The following is a 17,123-nucleotide window of genomic DNA, read 5'->3' on the forward strand; positions in this document are numbered from 1 at the left end:
TCAATCTCAACATCTTCGGGGAGTGGGACTTTGACTCGTCTGGCGGGCTGACTCTACCTTGTCACATTGTCTTGGTGTCTTGTTAGCCTGCAGACTGCCGACCGGCACCACCTTCGCCGCCGCCGCCGCCATCTTTTCGCTTGATTTGATTGAAAAAGCCCTTGGCGCCCGCTGTCCCCAGTCTCCCCCGTTGTGGCCTTGAGGCCTTCTTTTCGTCCTCTTGCTTATCTCGTCGGTCGCTCTCCAACCAATCCGCAATCGGCGTACCTAAACCCTCATCTTTCAACCTACTCTGTCGACAGTAGATTGAAGGAGAGAGGCACAGTCGTCACGATGCCGTCTATTTTTCGCAAACGTGGCGAGCCCGAGGAGATCACGCCCTACCCCGCCCTCGAAGACGATGCCGAGGCCACGGGCATCGAGCCGCTGAAGGCTCTGGCTCAATTCGAGAAGGCACACAAGCTCGATCCGAACATGCCAATTGATGAGCTCAACGATGTCGATACCGCGCTTGCTACCGGAAACGCCGAGAAGGGTCTCGAAATTGAACAGGCTCTTATGGAGGACAACTCGCCCTATCCAGAGGTACGTCGCGAAACTCCGCCCAGGCCTTGAGAGCCTTGTATCGCGGTGGGACGGACAGATAGAGGGGAAAAAAAGCCAAAATGAGAAACTCGTTCAAGTCGCTAACATGATGCGCCGCCGCAACAAAGGTCCGCGCTGTAGTACGGAATTACGATGTCGATTTGCCAGCAAATACGATTCGCGCATGGGTCATCGGCATGCTTCTCTGCACGGTTGGCTCCGGTGTCAACATGCTCTTCTCACTCCGCAACCCCAGCGTTACCATCACCACCTATGTCGTCCAACTTATCGCCTATCCCATTGGCCTGGGTTGGGATTTAGTCATGCCCGACAAGGAGCAGAACGTCTTTGGTGTCAAGTTCAACCTTAAACCCGGCCGTTTCAACTACAAGGAGCACGTTATCATTGTGGCCATGTCTAATGTGAGTTCGGACGATTTTTATCAAGAGCGGGGCGCTGTCGATACTCCAGATTGGGGGATAGCAGCAGCCAAGATTTCGAGTCACGGCAAAAGAGGCTTCTTAGAGAAAAAAAGATCAACGGCAGAACTGACTATGATTACTAGGCTGCCTATGGAGGTGGTGTCTTGTACGCAACCGATGTCTTGCTTGCACAGCAGCTTTTCTACAAGCAGCACTTTGGCTGGGCTTTCCAGTTGCTCTTTGGCATTACTACCCTTTGTACTGGATATGGTCTGGCCGGTCTGGCCCGACGCTTCCTTGTGTGGCCCTCTGCCATGATCTGGCCCTCGAACCTGGTTAACTGTGCTCTCTTTTACACCCTCCACGATCACTCCGGCTCAGACCCGACCAAGACCAACGGCTGGAAAATTGGCCGCTACCGCTGGTTCCTCATCGTCAGCAGCGGCGCCTTCATCTGGTACTGGTTCCCCGGTTGGATTTTCCAAGGACTTTCGTATTTTACTTGGATCTGCTGGATTGCGCCCAAGAACGAGATCGTCAACAAGGTCTTTGGTGGCCTTTCAGGTTATGGACTCATGCCCATCTCATTTGACTGGACCGTCATCTCAGGTTACCTCACATCGCCGCTGATCCCGCCTTTCCACGCCATCGCTAATGTGATTGCGGGCATCATCATCTTCTTCGTTATCGTCTCTTCCGGCATCCACTTTTCCGGAACCTGGTATTCCGACTACTTCCCCGTACAGAGCTCCGAATCTTTCGACAATACTGGCGCCGTCTACAACGTCACCCGAATCCTCGATGCCAACTTGCAATTCAACGAGACCGCCTACAACGACTACTCTCCTCTCTACCTGCCGACTCAATTCGCTCTGGCCTACGCTCTGTCGTTCGCCGCCGTAGCTGCCGTTGTCGTCCACGTTGTTCTGTACCATGGCACCGAAATTTGGGGTCAGTTCAAGCTGGCACGCCATCAAGAGGACGACGTGCACATGCGTTTGATGAAGAAGTATCGTGACGCTGAGGACTGGTGGTATCTGGGTACGTTTTGTCGATGGTATTTTCCTTTGACCTAGGCTAACAATCATTCTCAGCACTCTTCGTCGTCATGGTTGCCATCTCGTTTGGTGTTGTTGCCGGGTGGCCAACTGGGTTCCCTGCGTGGGCCTACGTTGTGTGCATTCTGATTCCCGTATTCTGGCTCATTCCTATCGGCATCGTACAGGCCATCACCAACATCCAGCTCGGCCTCAACGTTTTGACCGAGTTCATCATCGGTTACATGGTGCCGGGCCGACCCCTCGCGATGATGATGTTTAAGAACTACGGCTACATCTGCATGTCGCAAGCGCTGTACTTTGCACAGGATCTCAAGCTCGGTCACTACATGAAGGTCCCCCCTCGTACCATGTTCGCCTCCCAGCTTGTCGCGTCGCTCTGGTCAGCTATCGTTCAGATTGCTGTCATGAACTGGGCCCTCGGCACCATCCCCGACGTCTGCCAGCCCGACCAGCCCAACAGCTACACCTGCCCCGGTGGTCGTGTCTTCTTCACCGCATCAATCATCTGGGGTGCGATCGGCCCCGCCCGCATCTTTTCCGGCCAAGCTCTGTACGCCTCTCTCCAGTGGTTCTGGCTCGTTGGCGCCATCACACCAGTTATTACTTGGTTCCTTGCCCGGAAGTGGCCCAAGAGCATCTGGCGCTACGTCAACACCCCCCTCCTCTACGGAGGTTCCGGCTGGCTCCCCCCTGCCAGTGTCTACATCTACCTCTGCTGGGCGCTCGTCGGCACCATCTTCAACTTCTTCATCAAGCGTCGCTACACTGGCTGGTGGTTGCAATACAACTACATTACCTCGGCAGCTCTCGATTGTGGCCTCATCGTGGCCACCCTCATCATCTTCTTCACGCTGTACCTCACATCCGCCAGGCCACCACAATGGTGGGGTAATGTCGACGTATTTCAAACGATGGACTGGAAGGGAACGGCAATCAGGACGCAAGTGGCACCTGGCGAGATTATTGGCCCCAGTCGCTGGCCTTGAGAGTTTGACGAGGATGTGAAAATTTGTGAGAAGCGTATTAATGATGTTCAGTTGGACAAGGATATAGGAGTTTGGTGGCTTCCTGAACGTATGTATCACGGTCTCACGGCCCTTGGGGAGGAGTATTTGGGTATTGCTATTATTTCACGGCTCTGATACGAGGATTGTCTGTACGGCTGATGATACCTCGGTGCGAATTTAGTTGCCCGTCTTTTTATAAGTGTGAATCAACGATAGTATTTACGTTGCAACTCAATTCCAGTTGCGTATGGTGTTGTGAAGAGTGCCGCTTTATGCCAAGTAACGATACCTTACTTGCTCACGGTATCTTTTTTAGTGTTATTTTGAGTGTACAACGCGGCTTCCCAATGGAAATTGATAGCAGCGACAAGCGTGCAAGCTGCCTCGATTGGAGGCTCGCCTTCCTCAACTCGGCACTCGACGCTATTGGGGCAGGTTCTCGGTGCATTTGACTTTCTACGAAGGAGCATCCCATTGAGAAGCTCACTTACCTCTAATTCTCTTGCCTGGGCACATTAGTCGCAAAGACCTCACCTGCTTCGAGCTTTGAGCTTCCAGATCCATCGTACACCCTTCTCGACATCCGACAATCCGCCTGGCTTGAAGCAACGAAACATCACATCGCTACGAGTACATGTACCTGCTAGAATACCCCCAAAAGTTCGCTGATGAATACAATGGCCGGACCCAGCCCTGCCTCTTGGAACGAACCACCAATCGCTCCACTCCTTTCCCCCTACCGCGAAGATAAGAGCAAGAGACTACATAGCCGCGAAGGCAGCCACAGCAGCGGCAAAAGCCAGTCCTTCTTGGCGTCCTTGGAAAGGCTGAATTCTCAATCTAACTGGAGCATGGGATTGATGAAAAAGAAGCAGGCCATGCTCGTGTCGCGGATGACGCCGTCTCGGGGGACACGGAGGTCGAGGGCATCGACCGAGTCCCGGGGGCCCTTTTCGTCAAAAGAGGACTTCGATGTCGACGACGTTGACGATGTAGACGACCTGGAGCTGCCGCCGAATATCCTGGCGGATAATTGGGGTTCTTCGGCACCTTCTTCTGGTTCGGAGCAGCGTCCAAGGCGTCGTGGCAGCAAGAAGCCGAAGAAGAGGGTGCCGAAGAAGGAGCAGAAGAAGAGAGGGTTTCGGGCCAGGCTTCGACGACTCCTCGGTCGGGATAAGAAGAAGAGCAAGGGTGGTCACGAGTCGCCATACAGCCACAGGGAGACAAGACAAAACATGCAGAGCGAGGACTCGGGACTGTCTGATCAGCAAGATGCCACGGCAGAGCGGAATCCTCAACCAACCAAGGCTGGCCTATCTCCACCGATAGAGAATACGCCTCGATCCAGCTGCCGCAACATTCTCAGGTACGAACAAGCAATGTTGATATCGCTGGATAGGACTTCGGAGCTAGTACACTAATAAGGACCACCAGAGACACTTTCGCCCAAAATCGAGCTGAGGCAAAGGAGGAGCCGACCGATAGACCGAAGGAAGCTGTCAAGCCCATGGATGCTGGACATACGACAAAGCAGTGAGCTACTCCTAGTCAACGGCTCAACATGCCTTGATAACGGAGATTGGCAAATAGCAGCACGAAGCTGTTGGGGTCCTTTGTGGCAATGCCCTTCAAGAACATCCCACGACCTATCGGCCTGATTATGGTGTGGATGAATGGCGTAAGTTTGTACATTTTCGTATAGATGGTTTCTTTTGGCGGACCTCATTCCGATCCTAATACACTTCCTCTTCCTAAGAATACCAAATTGCTACCTTTGGCCGATGCTACTCGATAGATCTAGGGTATTCAGAAGAATGCTTGACCATCTATCGCGGCCGAACCAGTGCTGGAACACACGGCAAGATGGCGCCAGGAAATCTGTCTCGGAATTTGAGACACTAAGCATCGATATTTCGGTTCGACGTTGCCTTGGATTAAGGCCGTAGTGGAAGTCACCGCCACCTCGGTTTATCGCCTGGAATATGTCAGATCTCATCGCTGATGAACGCAATTCCAAAGCGCAGGAGAAGGATCTCGACCACTCCCTCCCGTGACGGAATGAGACGACATTTCCTGGTGGCGCTGTGCCTGACTAGCGAGGCCTGACTCCCGGGGGCTCTTTATAAGTGCTTATCGCCCTTCCCATGTCTAATGAGCGAATCCTTCTGAATCATCGGGGGCGAGCTTCATCCCTCATCATCACGATCATCGCAGGGGAACGAAGAACGTCTTACTTGAGCCTCTTGAATGGAACTTACCAACAGAACGTCATACTGGCGGAGCGGGTCCCGATCCAATCCCAGCCGTGCCCCATTTGACCACCCAGCCGGGTCCATCTCCGTGGTCTCCCCGAGATTTGCGAACGATCTAACAAGCTTGACAGGTTTGACAGCGTCTGTATTGCATGTCTCTTTCAGGTTCATTGTCTTTCGGAACTTTGTGTCAGTCCAGACAATGGAGAGGAGGGGCCAGGGGGCCAGGGGCACGGGGAGACATGCCAATGCAGACTTACCTCCCTTGCTCAACAAATACCAGTGAGAGGGGGGTCTCGTACGGATTTGTTGTCTCACTCTCTTCTCCAGGCACAGGAAGACAACGATAGTGCATTTGCATTTCGTCGGGGCGGGAATAAGAAAAGGGGAGAGGACGAGAGGGCGGAGAGGAAAAAGCAAAAAAAACAACAATGAGGAACACGTCCTCTGTCCATCTCCCTTGTTTTCTGACGAAGTTTTAGTGACACCAAGGAAAAGCCTCCTGAGACAGGCTGAGTCAGTGACGGGCAAACAAAATACAAGAAAGTCTGGGACAAATTTCGCAACCATGATCTCTTTTGGAGCAAGCAGCAAGACAAGCAAGATGGGATTTGCGACTCTAGTGCTCCATTTCTGGTATTTGGCTCGTATAAAGCAAAAGGGAAAGACGCATGGAGGTCGAAGATTTTGCTTGGTTCTGCGACTTTTGTCATTACACAGGAGACACACACCCAAACTCAACTCCATATCCACACACTTCCACTCGTGATATTTTGTGGGGGATCAACGGTCGAAATCAACAATCAGTCACCATCAAATACCATCAAATCAGCTTTCTTGACTTCAAGTCTACTATAACGAGAGTCATTGTTGAATCCATCTATCGCTTTTTACCTTGAGCAGAAATTTGAGGCCATTCCACTCAGACCATGTCATTCGTAAGAGAAAGTAGCAAACACACGAGACTTTACGAGACGATATCTGGTTGCCGAGGGCCTGCTCTTCTACGACCGCGGCCGCCCTGACGCACTCATTTTATCAATCTACTTTGAATCACTATACGAGAGGAGACCGACTCCTCCAGACCGGGCCAACCCTTCACAAAAAAAGAAAAGCTCACTTCCATTGTCGGAAGGAAGCTGAAAGACACGATTCCAGTTGGCGCATACGGGCGCTTTTAATCGACTTGACCATTTGGGATCCGGAATCCCTCCTTTCCGGAAAGTCGCAAGCACAAGAGGCGAGGAGACCTCTCACACGTCCACCAAGTTCATCAACGCACCGCGCGACGAAACAGTTACACGAAATACGTGTAAAGACCGTACGTTCGACGCGGCAAAGGGAAGGACAAGGGGAGAGGAACAGAATGGGTCGGAGCGGGTACGATACCTCAGACCTGGGAGGATTCGCAAAGAAGAAGAAGCCGAGGTCTGTCGGCAGTGCTGGTACGAGTGGGGGTGCTGGTGCCCAGGCAAGCCTCGCTATTCAGAACGACGGCGGTGATTACGGAGCCTCGGCTCAGAGGGCGATGATGCAGCGGCAGATGCAGATGCAGATGGCGCAACAGCAGTCACAGCAGCAGCAACAACAACGGCAGATGGGAGGATGGAACGGCACGGGTTCGGGGTCTTCCGCTTCCGCGTCGGCTCCGAGTAAGAATCGGGCTGGGGGCGGCGGTGATGGGGCTGCGGCTAAGAAGTAGAGGTACTGTAAACTAAGGATGGATGGCTTCGTTAAGAGGGTTCATAAGACTCGGGATGGCGGCTGCTCGGTAATATGGTTGTGTTCACTTGATCTTCCATATCTTGTGTGGGACGTTCGAAACTGATGGGAATTCTAACCAGTGTGGAGGAGTAGCCAATTGAATTGTTAGACAGGGCTCGGGGCTAGATGTATGATGAGCCGATAAGTTCGGGTGCGCGGTGTAAGTAAGAGAGAGGACAAAGCGGGATGAATCGACGCGCTGACGAGGTTCAGCAGAAAACCACATAAGTTGACATCAGCTTTGGGCCTTGAGGGCGATGGCTGTGGCGCCTCCCCTTAGCCTCTCAGATGGACGACAAAGAGTGTTTACGCCGTCCGTCGGCCATCAACACGCAGTCTACGGCTGACTAAAGGACAAGAGGCGAGATACCAGCCCGATGTCATTGAGGAGGTGGATAGGGAAGCTTCGTTGGTTGGAGCATTGGTAGGCCCTACGGGAACCGGACTGCGTCGCACCTATAGATGGGGCACAAGAACTCCAGGTATCGCAGTGCGTGGACTATGGAACATCTGTTTTGGCGACTGGAGCGTATGGTTGAGAGATACTGCAAGGTGAAGAGTGGTGATGTAGGAGGTATGTACCCAAAAATCAAATGAGTAATAGTAAAGTTTGAAGTTCTGATCGAAGTTCTGTTCTATATCCTATTTTGTGACACACATCGGTACATGCATCCTTTTGTACTGACAAAAGTAATACGAAACGCTAAATTGAGGAAAAGGGGTATCGATCCAGAGAAGGGAAGAAAGTAGCAAAACGTTGAAACAAGGCGTATCATCATAGAAACCCAGCCCATCATCATTCAACCATGGCCCGAGACGTAATCCGAACCGGGACATCCTTTAGCTATACTGAGGCGGGTGCTGTGTCGGCGCCGTCTGAGAAGGCGGCTGCGGCATGTAATACTCGGCCGCCGCGCCGGTGGGAGCCGGAGCAGCACCGGCCGCCGGGGGCTCAGCAGGTGACGGAGACCGGTAATGAGGCGCGTAGCCCATGGGCTCATACTTGCTGTCCGCGTTGTTGTTATTGTTGTGGGTGCCGGCTCCGGCTCCGGCATACCAAGAGTCTCGGTTTCCGGTGTCATCGGATCTCCTGCCTTCTTCAATCTTGGCGTATGTGCCGCCAGCGGAGCGCTTGGTTTCGTCGCCGTCGCCGCCACTTCCTCTGGACTTTTCCCTGCGCCGGGAGATGAATTTTCGGTAGAGAGTAAAGGGGATCCAGAGGCCCGTGGAGACGAGGAGGGCGTGGCCGAGGACGTGGCCGATGCGGAATTTCTTTCCTTCCTTTTTGCGCTTGTATTCTGTTCTCCGGTGTAAGTCATGCTGTTCTTCAATACTCCTGCAGTAAGACGAGCCTTACCTTTGACCGTGTAAAACGCGAGCGAGACCAGGAACAGAATGAACCACACAACCAGGACGATGATGAGGATCCGGGCCCAGAGGGGAAGCGCGCTGAAGCCGCCGCCTCCTCCACCTCCCCCGCCTCCGCCGGCGGCACCGACGCGGCCGCCGCCTTTGTACTTGTTCTTTCCGCTCTTTGATTTGGATGATTTTGAGGATTTGCTGCTGCCGCTGGAACCGCGGCTGCCGCTGGAGCCACCGCCTTTGGGGACGCGGGAGTCGAGGATGAAGTCCATGTGTGCTTGGGTTGGATTGGGTTTGTTGGTAGGTGTGTTGCTGTTACTGTTGTGAGCTGGCGGCGGCGCTTAGATCGATTGGTTCTCGTCCCTCGCTGGAGGATATCTGATTGGTTGTGCGAGACTCTGTTACACAAGACACTCGAACTGAGGGGAAGATGTGATAGAGGAAATGTTCGATGAAGCAAAGTAAGAATGGATTTAAGGCTGAAGACAGTGAGAGAGAGAGAGAGCAGCGGGCTGCCAAGTCTTTAAGTATCAAAGACACCGCAAGCGGCGCCCGCCCGTCTTACATGCGTCGACCAGCGGCCGGCGGTTTAGTCCCACCACCACCACGCACCCAGGCCACCGAACATTGGCCTTTGATCTGAGCCCTGCTAGTTACACCGTCACACACCGTACAGATACAGATGGTCTGGGGGTGAGGCGGGGGTTGAACTTGTTGGTTGGGCGGCCCCCTCTCTCGTCATTTCTGACCTGCAATCTTTTTGACCTCTTTTGAGAGGCTGCGCAGCTGCGCATATTCATCAAACCCCGAAACTAGGAAGTTAGTTGTAAGCAAGGAAAACAAGCTTAACCTGCCCAGGAGAAAGACACTTGGAGGATGCCATGAATTGGCCCAGCAGACGGCGACGATCACGTCTCTGCCACTCTGGCAAGGTCTGGCTGGCTGGTGAGAAAGAGCGAGGAGACCGAGTTGACAAGGTGTGATTGAGGATTTTCTTAGTCTGGTCTTGGCAAAAGATCAGCCGTAGGCGATACCATTCGCCAGTTTGCGCGCAAAAGGTACAACGGTATTCGTAGCGTGGTATAATCTCGCCATGACAGCCCGCCAGGGGCTCTTCCTTGGCGCCGTCCTGGCTCGTGGTAATAGGCTGTAGCCTGTAGGTACGAGATGCTCCATAGGAGAGAGGAAAAGTCGAAGAAGTCGCGACTTGATAGTTCCTCTTTCGGCATCGCGGTAACCACAGTATCGGGCGGTGTTCTCAAAGCTGCCAGGGGGGCATGCATGGTGTATACTTGTAAGCGCTGTTGGAGGGATAACCCCTTCTGAACCTGGAGACTGACCAAGACCAAGACCAAGAACCCCCAGTTGGCAGCATCAACAGCGGGGGACCTGGCGTAGCTTTCAATCAGCCTTACGGAGCGGCCATGTGCGGTCCTCCCTCCCTCCCCCTTCTGTTCTGGAGAACTGGAGCACCACGGAGGCAACCGGAGGGCTGTGATTCCCTGAGAGGCTTGTGAGAGGAGGGACCAATGCTTCCCTCGGAGCTTATCGCACATTTAGTACAGGGGCATAATCCCAGTGGAGTGGACCAAGGTAAGGTCGTGCCAAACTCCCATGCTACCTGGAAGCTTATTTCTCCATGTGCTCGACTTGACTCCGCTCTCATAGTAGTGTATCCGTAGTCAGCGCCAATGATCTTGCTCTTCCAGGAAACAATTTACGAACATGTTCCCACCCTCTAGGCATCTATAATATAATCCTTGGCACCGATGGCATCTACAATCTCACAGGCCTCTTGGAACTTTGGAGTATCCGTAGAGAGAAGGACAGCGAGAGACGATCGAACTCGTAAGGAGACGAGAGGGCGGTCGCGACGTCATTTGAGTAACACTGATTGCAGATCGTCGCCCGGCACACGTTGAACTTTTGGAACTCAATTGGTCCAGACTTTAGGGGATCTTTCCTCCTCTTAAGTTCCTCCTCTGCTCCTCATCTGCGGCACAGCACCGATCGCCTGCTGCTGTACACAACATGCCGTCATATCTGCATAGCACTACCAATCCGCAAAGACGGTGATGGTTTGGCGGGGTTGGTTAATGCTCTGCATTCTCTTATCATCGAAGCCTTGGCAACTTGGCAGGGTCGATTCTTCCTTGGTGTCTCAAGCTATCCTCGTAGACGTACTGCACACTTCGGTCAGAGACGAAGATAAAACAAGCTTTATCGTCGAGGAACACACAGAGAGAGAGCTCTGCTTCGATTACGTAGGAAGGATTTACTATGACGGAATTCTCCTCATTCTCCTGTTGGCCAACTCTGAACTCCCATGCAACGGGTCTCCGCGGGCGGGCGGCGAAGCCCGGTGTAAAGCCCCTTCCGGAGTAAGGTGCCAATGCCGGATCTCGGTGACCTTCCTTCCGGGACTGTCCATACGGACGGAGATGGTGTTTGCCGTTGGGAAGTCAATTTCGACTTCATTCCGGTCTCCAGGAAACGGGGGTAGGCCTGTTCGTAACCCAACTTTCAAGACCTCACGTGCTTCGTGCCTTGCTTTAAGTAGGTCGATGCTGCGCCTCTGTGGTGGTGCTTGCTTGCTTGCTTCCAATCTAGAGGCTAGAACCCATGAGGCTCTGTTTGTGTGTTTCTGTTGGTTTCAGTTTTAGCATGGCAAACCACGTCTCATCCTTTCAATGTGCAAATCGAAGGAATCTTGCCCCGTACGTGAAGGATCAATGCTTGGCGGCACAATTTCTCCCTTTGCTAGATCCGATCTGTCCGATCTTTTGATAATGAGATCTATGTGTAGCAAACCCAGCTCCCTGGGCCTGCTGCTCTGTGGTATAATTTCCTTACGAGGCCCGGAGATATGATTTCCATTGCTGAATTAGGGTAATAATCTCCTGGTGATTGCCGGCACCGGCAAACAACACACGAAGCATCGATCGGTTCTAGAATCTTATGTTCATCGCCAAATACGATCCACCCGAGATCACGTATCTGACGAAACACGACGCAAGATACCAGATCCAAGATACCATGTAGTTGAGGAAGAGTGTGTGTCCCTGAAAGAAGTCATAGTCTCTCTTTCATCCGGTATCTTCTTACTCAACTAGGGTACCCGAAGCTATGGCCTCGGACCTTCATCACGCTACTCCGGCCGCAGGAAAACCTACCTTAGTCTATCAATGGACGCACCCGAAAACTTTCTTCTTCGTCTTCGACACGGACACTGGCGGGCAGCCAAAAAAGTAAAAAAAAGAAGAGGGACCTGCTTTCAGGATCAGTACATAGTTCCAGGACCAAATACCCACAATCTTCTTCCCGCCAAGATGACGACGAAAAAAGCTGCTTCAGCGCAGCGCAGCTAGTAGCTACTTGGTTTGTTCCCCATCAAACCATCATCACGACCACCCTGTACTAGCGCCGCCGCTAGGCCGGTTTGCTAAACCTCATTGTTCAAAGCTGGGCGCCACTTTTGTTCCCGTTAAGCACGTATCCCGGCACGCAGTAGTTTTGGGGGGTGTTTGTGAGGTGAGGTGATGGTAGTGGCGGCGGCGTGTAGTGAGGTGGTGGTCTATTATATGGTCTACGGGACCCGGCCTCTCGGGTAGATACAGCTCGAGCTGAGAGAGACAGAGAGAAAGCAACTTCCCATCTTCTCCCGTGCTCCAGCAAGTTTCCATCGCAAAGGACACCCGCACGGAAGCGAATTCAAAGATGGCGATCCAAACCATCCTCTCGGGCCTAACCACCCTCGCCCTCACCCCGACACAACTCGCAGCACTCCTTTCCCTCCTCTGGCTCCTCTACGCCCTCCAGCTCGGCGTCCGCCGCCTCTACTTCAGCCCCATCTCCCACGTCCCGGGTCCGCGCCTCGCGGCGCTGACGCAGCTGTACGAGTTCTACTACGACATTGTCCTCGGCGGGCAGTACACGTTCAAGATTATCGAGCTGCACCGGCGGTACGGGCCCGTGGTGCGGATTAGTCCGTGGGAGGTGCACGTCGGCGACCCGGAGTTCTTTTCGGAGCTGTATACGGGACCGGGGAGGGTCAGGGAGAAGTGGGGGTTTTATACGCAGCAGGTGTGTAATATTGCGACTTTGATCCCCCTTTCTGAGAGTGAGGTTGAAAAGAAAGTAAACGTCTTTTTGCTAATGTGGACTGAATTTTAGTTCGGGTCCCCTGGTAAGCAATATTATAAAGCCTTGTCTCTCTCTTCAATGAAGGGAAACGTGTCATGAGCTAACGATACCTGGAGAGAGCGCGCTGGCGACTGTGAACCATGATCACCACAAACTTCGGCGCGCGGCGCTGAACCCTTTCTTCTCGACGCAGACGGTCCGCAAGTTGCAGCCTGTTATCGAGGAACGGGTCGATGCGCTGCTTGACCGTCTTCTGGAATTTAGCGAGAGGTCCAAGGAGCCGTTGGACGTCATGTATCCCTTTTCGGCCTTTACTAATGGTAAACCAAAACCAACCCCTGGCCTCAATGCCTTTGCTGGAAGGATTTGGAGTTTTCAGTTACTGACGGGATGGATCAGATGTTATTAACGAATATAGCTTCGCCAGGAGTGACCACCTAAGTGAGTAGCGCGGTCTGAAAGGTTGGCATACATCAGTAGTGGAAGCTAATGAGATTTCCGCAGTCGAGGACGAGACGTTCGGCAAGGTGGTGACGGATAACCTCCTCATGGGTACGCATCTGGGGCCCATGATCAAGCATATGAACTGGGCCCTGACGCTGGTCAACGGATTACCAGAATCATTTTCCGGGCGTTTCGTTCCCGGTAAGTTGTTCTTTGCCTCTACACTATCATGGCTTCTCACTCTCGGCTCATTACTCACATTTCACATCCACAAACAGGCTGGGGCGGCTTCCTCAAGATGAAGAACGACATCAAGGACCAAATCGGCGAGATCAAAGCCACGCAGCACACGGAAAAGTGGCAGCTGGACGTCAGCCACCCGACAATCTTCCACGACATGCTCTCCTCCAAGCTCCTGCCGCCCGCCGAGAAGACGGTTTCGCGGCTCGCGCAGGACGGACAGATTTTGGTGCAGGGCGGCACGCTCACGACGTCGTGGACGCTGTCCCTGGCCGTGTTCCACCTCATCAACCGGCCCTCGACGCTGCGCCGGCTGCGCGACGAGCTGTTCTCCGCGATCCCGGACCGCGATGCCGTGGTGCCGCTCGCGGAGCTGGAGAACCTGCCATACCTGCGGGGTGTCGTCAAGGAGGCGCTGCGGCTCGGATTCGGGACGAGTTCGCGGCTGGCGAGGGTGTGCCCCGACGAGACGCTGGTGTATCACGACAAGAACGGCAGTGGCAGGAGCGTGCACCTCCCGCCGGGGACGGTGATTGGGATGAGCACGTACAAGACGCAGACGGATCCGCGCATTTACTATGACCCGTTTGGGTTCCATCCGGAGCGGTGGGTGGAGGACGGCGAGCGGCTGGAGAAGTATTTGACCGTGTTTTGCGGGGGCACGCGGGTGTGTCTCGGGATGGCGCTAGCGCAGGCCGAGTTGTATCTCATGCTCGCGAAGCTATTCCGGCGGTGGGGCGGAGCGGGCGTCGTGGACGGTAGTGGAAAGGAAGGAGAGGACCGGCGGGCGGGTGATGTTGGTGTGCTCAGGATCTTTGAGACGACGGTGAGAGACTGTGAGATGGCTGCGGACTATTTTATTCCAATCCCTTATAAGGTACGTTTTCGACGGATTGCATTGAAGGGTTTTGTGTATGGTGACTGACGAGCCAATCTAGGAATCCAAGGGGATCCGCGTGATGTTTGACAGACAGCACTGACTGACGATCCCAGCGGCGTTCATCGTTAGTGTGCAACGGATAGTCCAGTGCCGGTGTCTTGTTCAATATGTCCGCGATGTGCTGCAATTTGGGCAGAATTGGTGGCTGAGCAAGCTCGGGGAATGCGGATTGCCGTCTTTGCCAGTGTGACATTGTTCCATCGCCGGGCCCTTTAGAGTTGCGATAGTCTGAGAAATTGGCGTCAATTCGGGAAGGACAAGCACAAAGGTCTTGGCCTCGGCTGCCCGTCATCTCCCAGCACTATGCGAAGCATGGACGGTAATGCTGACGGCAGACTTTGTCATCTGATGATGTGAGATGGGATCGAATGGCAGTGCTGCAGCGTCTGATCAAGTGGGTATATAATTGATGATAGTAGGATAGATATTCAGAGATCGGATTGTTTCTCGTACATGCACAGAAGAAGAAATAGGTAGAGAGAAGTTAGTAAGTGAGGTCCAAGTTCGCGCCTGTTGCCGATGTGGAGGTCAAAGTGCCTGTTGAAAGCAGCGTCCAATAAAATCACCCCAAATAGCAGCTGACTACGGATACGTACTTGGCCGAGTCCGGGGTGGGGGACAAGTCAACAAATCCCCGGTCCGGGGTGGGTGCCGTCCGATGTTTAGCGCAGCAGCAACTTAAGCCCGTGGGCCGCAAGGTGCAGGAGCACAGGAGCACTGAAGGTCGGGTGGGCCCCACCAAGTCCCAGCCATTGGGGCGGCCAGCGTCAGCCCCTGACCCTGAAACATCGGACTGGGCCGACTGGATCACCACCATGGCCCCAAATTCAGGGGACAAGGGCAGAAAGAGCATGTTTCTGCACCACTCTCCACCACCACGGACAGGTACAGTACTGCAATGCACCGGCCGACGGCAATGACGGGGGAGCTTGGACACCGCGCGCCGCGACTTCCACGCTGTTCCTTTTACTGAGTGGCCCCGTTCCCCTCCAGTGTCCATCCGTTGTATTGTACCTTCATGTTGTGCTGTCACCTGTCGTCCCACCTCGATATCCTTTTTCTTACTTCTGCATACTCATTCTTCTACTTGTCTTCTTCGTTTCCGCTTTCTCATCTTCAACTTCCGAGTCCCCTGCCTAATGCAGACTTGGCCTTTCTTTTCTTGCCTTGGCTGATTCACATCTTCTCCCCTGTTCGACTCGACTCTCCAACTACCCCACGCTCATTCTCTGCATCACCATACAACGGCTAACTGTTGACGAACACCGAATATAACGTCCTCCACGATTCGATTTACCTCGCTCTTACACACAAGACAATCAGCGCAGGCTTGCGACAATGGCAGTCGCAGCGACATCACCGTCGCCCTCAACGGCAGTCGACCCCTCCACGCGCAAACGTGTGCTCAGGGTCATTGCCATCTCTCTGCTTCTCGACCTGGTATTATCCCACACCCTCAAGCCGCTCCGGCCCTCTGTCTCCCACCGTTTGACTCCCAAAACTAACAAACACTGTTCCTCCAGGTCTCCTTCACCTTCATCCTCCCACTCTTCCCCAAGCTACTCGAATTCTACCGCGACCGCGAGGTCGGCCCTGAGATCGCAAACGCAACCGGCCCCGCCACCCTCCTCCAGTCCGTTCTGTCCGGTCTGAACCGTTACAAGGCCGCTTTCGCTCGCCCCATCGACTCCCGCTATGATATTGTTCTCCTCGGTGGCGCCCTCGGCTCCCTCTTCAGTCTGCTCCAGGCCATCGCCTCCCCGCTCATCGGTCACCTCTCAGACCGTCACGGCCGCCGCACCGCTCTACTGGCTTCCATGTGCGGTAACATCCTTTCTGTGCTCCTCTGGGTCGTCGCCGTTGACTTCCGCACATTTGTCGCCTCCCGCGTCGTAGGTGGCCTGTCTGAGGGCAACGTTCAGCTCGCTACCGCCATGGCGACGGACATTTCGGACGAGCAGAGCAGAGGCTCCACCATGGCCCTCATCGGTGCCTGCTTCTCCATCGCCTTCACATTTGGTCCCGGTCTGGGCGCCTGGCTGAGCAGCATCAGCACCGTCAAGGAGAACCCCTTCGCCACGGCCGCCGGCTTCAGCTTGTTCCTTATTCTGACCGAGACTGTCTACCTCTACTTCTGCCTCCCCGAAACCCTCCCCTCATTGACGGGCAAGGGCCGCGGCGCGAAGAAGGATGACAAGAGCACGACGAAACCGAAATCGACACCCTTGGTCCGAACGAACTCGCACTTCCTTCTCAACGCCGTCCACTTCATCTTCCTGCTCTTCTTCTCCGGCATGGAGTCCTCTCTCTCCTTCATGACCTATGAGCTCTTCGCCTTCGGGTCCGCCAAGAACGGCCGCCTCCTCGGTTTCGTTGGTCTCGTCGCCTCGATTCTTCAGGGTGGTGTCACTCGCCGCCTCCCACCTCTGCTCTCCGTGCGCACTGGTGTCGTGGCATGTCTGGCATCTTTTATCCTCCTGGGCCGCATCACAACCACCGGCGGGCTGTACGCCGCAGCGACGTGTCTTGCTGTCACATCCGCAACCGTTGTCTCAGGTCTTAACACGCTGAGCAGCTTCGAGGCTGCTGAGGACGAGCGCGGTGGCAAGCTTGGTATCCTCCGCAGCTGGGGCCAGCTTGGCCGTGGGTTGGGGCCGATTCTCTTTACCAGCGTATACTGGTGGGCTGGCCGCGAAGTTGCGTACACCATGGGTGCCACGGGTATGGCTGTCGTGGCCGCCGCAGTGTTTGCCGGCCTCAAGACGCCGCCCGGGTCATTGAAGAAGAAGGTGTCTGCCGAGAAGAAGGCGGCGTGAGACAGCTTTCATGTGTAGAACAGTGAGATAGAGCCTACTGTGAGGCATTGTATGAACGGTCTCCTTCTTTGTGTTGATATTTGATCT

The 17,123-nt window shown here is 54.1% G+C and overlaps 8 protein-coding genes across 8 annotated transcripts; 6 read left to right on the plus strand and 2 right to left on the minus strand.

The window, feature by feature from the left end:
* Positions 1 to 333: 333 nt before the first annotated feature.
* Positions 334 to 3,054, plus strand: CCOS01_16482 (OPT family small oligopeptide transporter; the record flags this gene model as incomplete). The annotated part of the gene is made up of 4 exons (XM_060464618.1): positions 334 to 585; positions 714 to 1,007; positions 1,151 to 2,048; positions 2,102 to 3,054. The coding sequence occupies 4 exons, from the start codon at positions 334 to 336 to the stop codon at positions 3,052 to 3,054; spliced, it is 2,397 nt and encodes a 798-aa protein (XP_060304754.1).
* Positions 3,055 to 3,752: 698 nt separating this feature from the next.
* On the plus strand, positions 3,753 to 4,612 carry CCOS01_16483 (uncharacterized protein; the record flags this gene model as incomplete). Its single annotated transcript, XM_060464619.1, has 2 exons — positions 3,753 to 4,441; positions 4,510 to 4,612. 2 exons carry the CDS (start codon positions 3,753 to 3,755, stop codon positions 4,610 to 4,612), a joined length of 792 nt encoding a protein of 263 aa, XP_060304755.1.
* Positions 4,613 to 5,261: 649 nt separating this feature from the next.
* Positions 5,262 to 6,074, minus strand: CCOS01_16484 (uncharacterized protein; the record flags this gene model as incomplete). Its single annotated transcript, XM_060464620.1, has 1 exon — positions 5,262 to 6,074. One exon carries the CDS (start codon positions 6,072 to 6,074, stop codon positions 5,262 to 5,264), a length of 813 nt encoding a protein of 270 aa, XP_060304756.1.
* A 619-nt stretch (positions 6,075 to 6,693) lies between these two features.
* Positions 6,694 to 7,029, plus strand: CCOS01_16485 (uncharacterized protein; the record flags this gene model as incomplete). Its single annotated transcript, XM_060464621.1, has 1 exon — positions 6,694 to 7,029. The coding sequence occupies one exon, from the start codon at positions 6,694 to 6,696 to the stop codon at positions 7,027 to 7,029; it is 336 nt and encodes a 111-aa protein (XP_060304757.1).
* A 902-nt stretch (positions 7,030 to 7,931) lies between these two features.
* On the minus strand, positions 7,932 to 8,725 carry CCOS01_16486 (uncharacterized protein; the record flags this gene model as incomplete). Its single annotated transcript, XM_060464622.1, has 2 exons — positions 7,932 to 8,389; positions 8,449 to 8,725. The coding sequence occupies 2 exons, from the start codon at positions 8,723 to 8,725 to the stop codon at positions 7,932 to 7,934; spliced, it is 735 nt and encodes a 244-aa protein (XP_060304758.1).
* A 2,460-nt stretch (positions 8,726 to 11,185) lies between these two features.
* CCOS01_16487 (uncharacterized protein) lies at positions 11,186 to 11,566 on the plus strand (the record flags this gene model as incomplete). The annotated part of the gene is made up of 2 exons (XM_060464623.1): positions 11,186 to 11,291; positions 11,373 to 11,566. The coding sequence occupies 2 exons, from the start codon at positions 11,186 to 11,188 to the stop codon at positions 11,564 to 11,566; spliced, it is 300 nt and encodes a 99-aa protein (XP_060304759.1).
* A 604-nt stretch (positions 11,567 to 12,170) lies between these two features.
* CCOS01_16488 (uncharacterized protein) lies at positions 12,171 to 14,260 on the plus strand (the record flags this gene model as incomplete). Its single annotated transcript, XM_060464624.1, has 7 exons — positions 12,171 to 12,536; positions 12,627 to 12,639; positions 12,713 to 12,916; positions 12,996 to 13,037; positions 13,101 to 13,241; positions 13,319 to 14,157; positions 14,219 to 14,260. 7 exons carry the CDS (start codon positions 12,171 to 12,173, stop codon positions 14,258 to 14,260), a joined length of 1,647 nt encoding a protein of 548 aa, XP_060304760.1.
* A 1,298-nt stretch (positions 14,261 to 15,558) lies between these two features.
* CCOS01_16489 (major facilitator superfamily transporter) lies at positions 15,559 to 17,036 on the plus strand (the record flags this gene model as incomplete). Its single annotated transcript, XM_060464625.1, has 2 exons — positions 15,559 to 15,660; positions 15,744 to 17,036. The coding sequence occupies 2 exons, from the start codon at positions 15,559 to 15,561 to the stop codon at positions 17,034 to 17,036; spliced, it is 1,395 nt and encodes a 464-aa protein (XP_060304761.1).
* Between the last annotated feature and the right edge of the window lie 87 nt (positions 17,037 to 17,123).

This window comes from Colletotrichum costaricense, assembly GCF_030867565.1.
Source record: "Colletotrichum costaricense strain IMI 309622 chromosome Unknown Scaffold_31.1, whole genome shotgun sequence".
Lineage (NCBI taxonomy): Eukaryota > Fungi > Ascomycota > Sordariomycetes > Glomerellales > Glomerellaceae > Colletotrichum > Colletotrichum costaricense.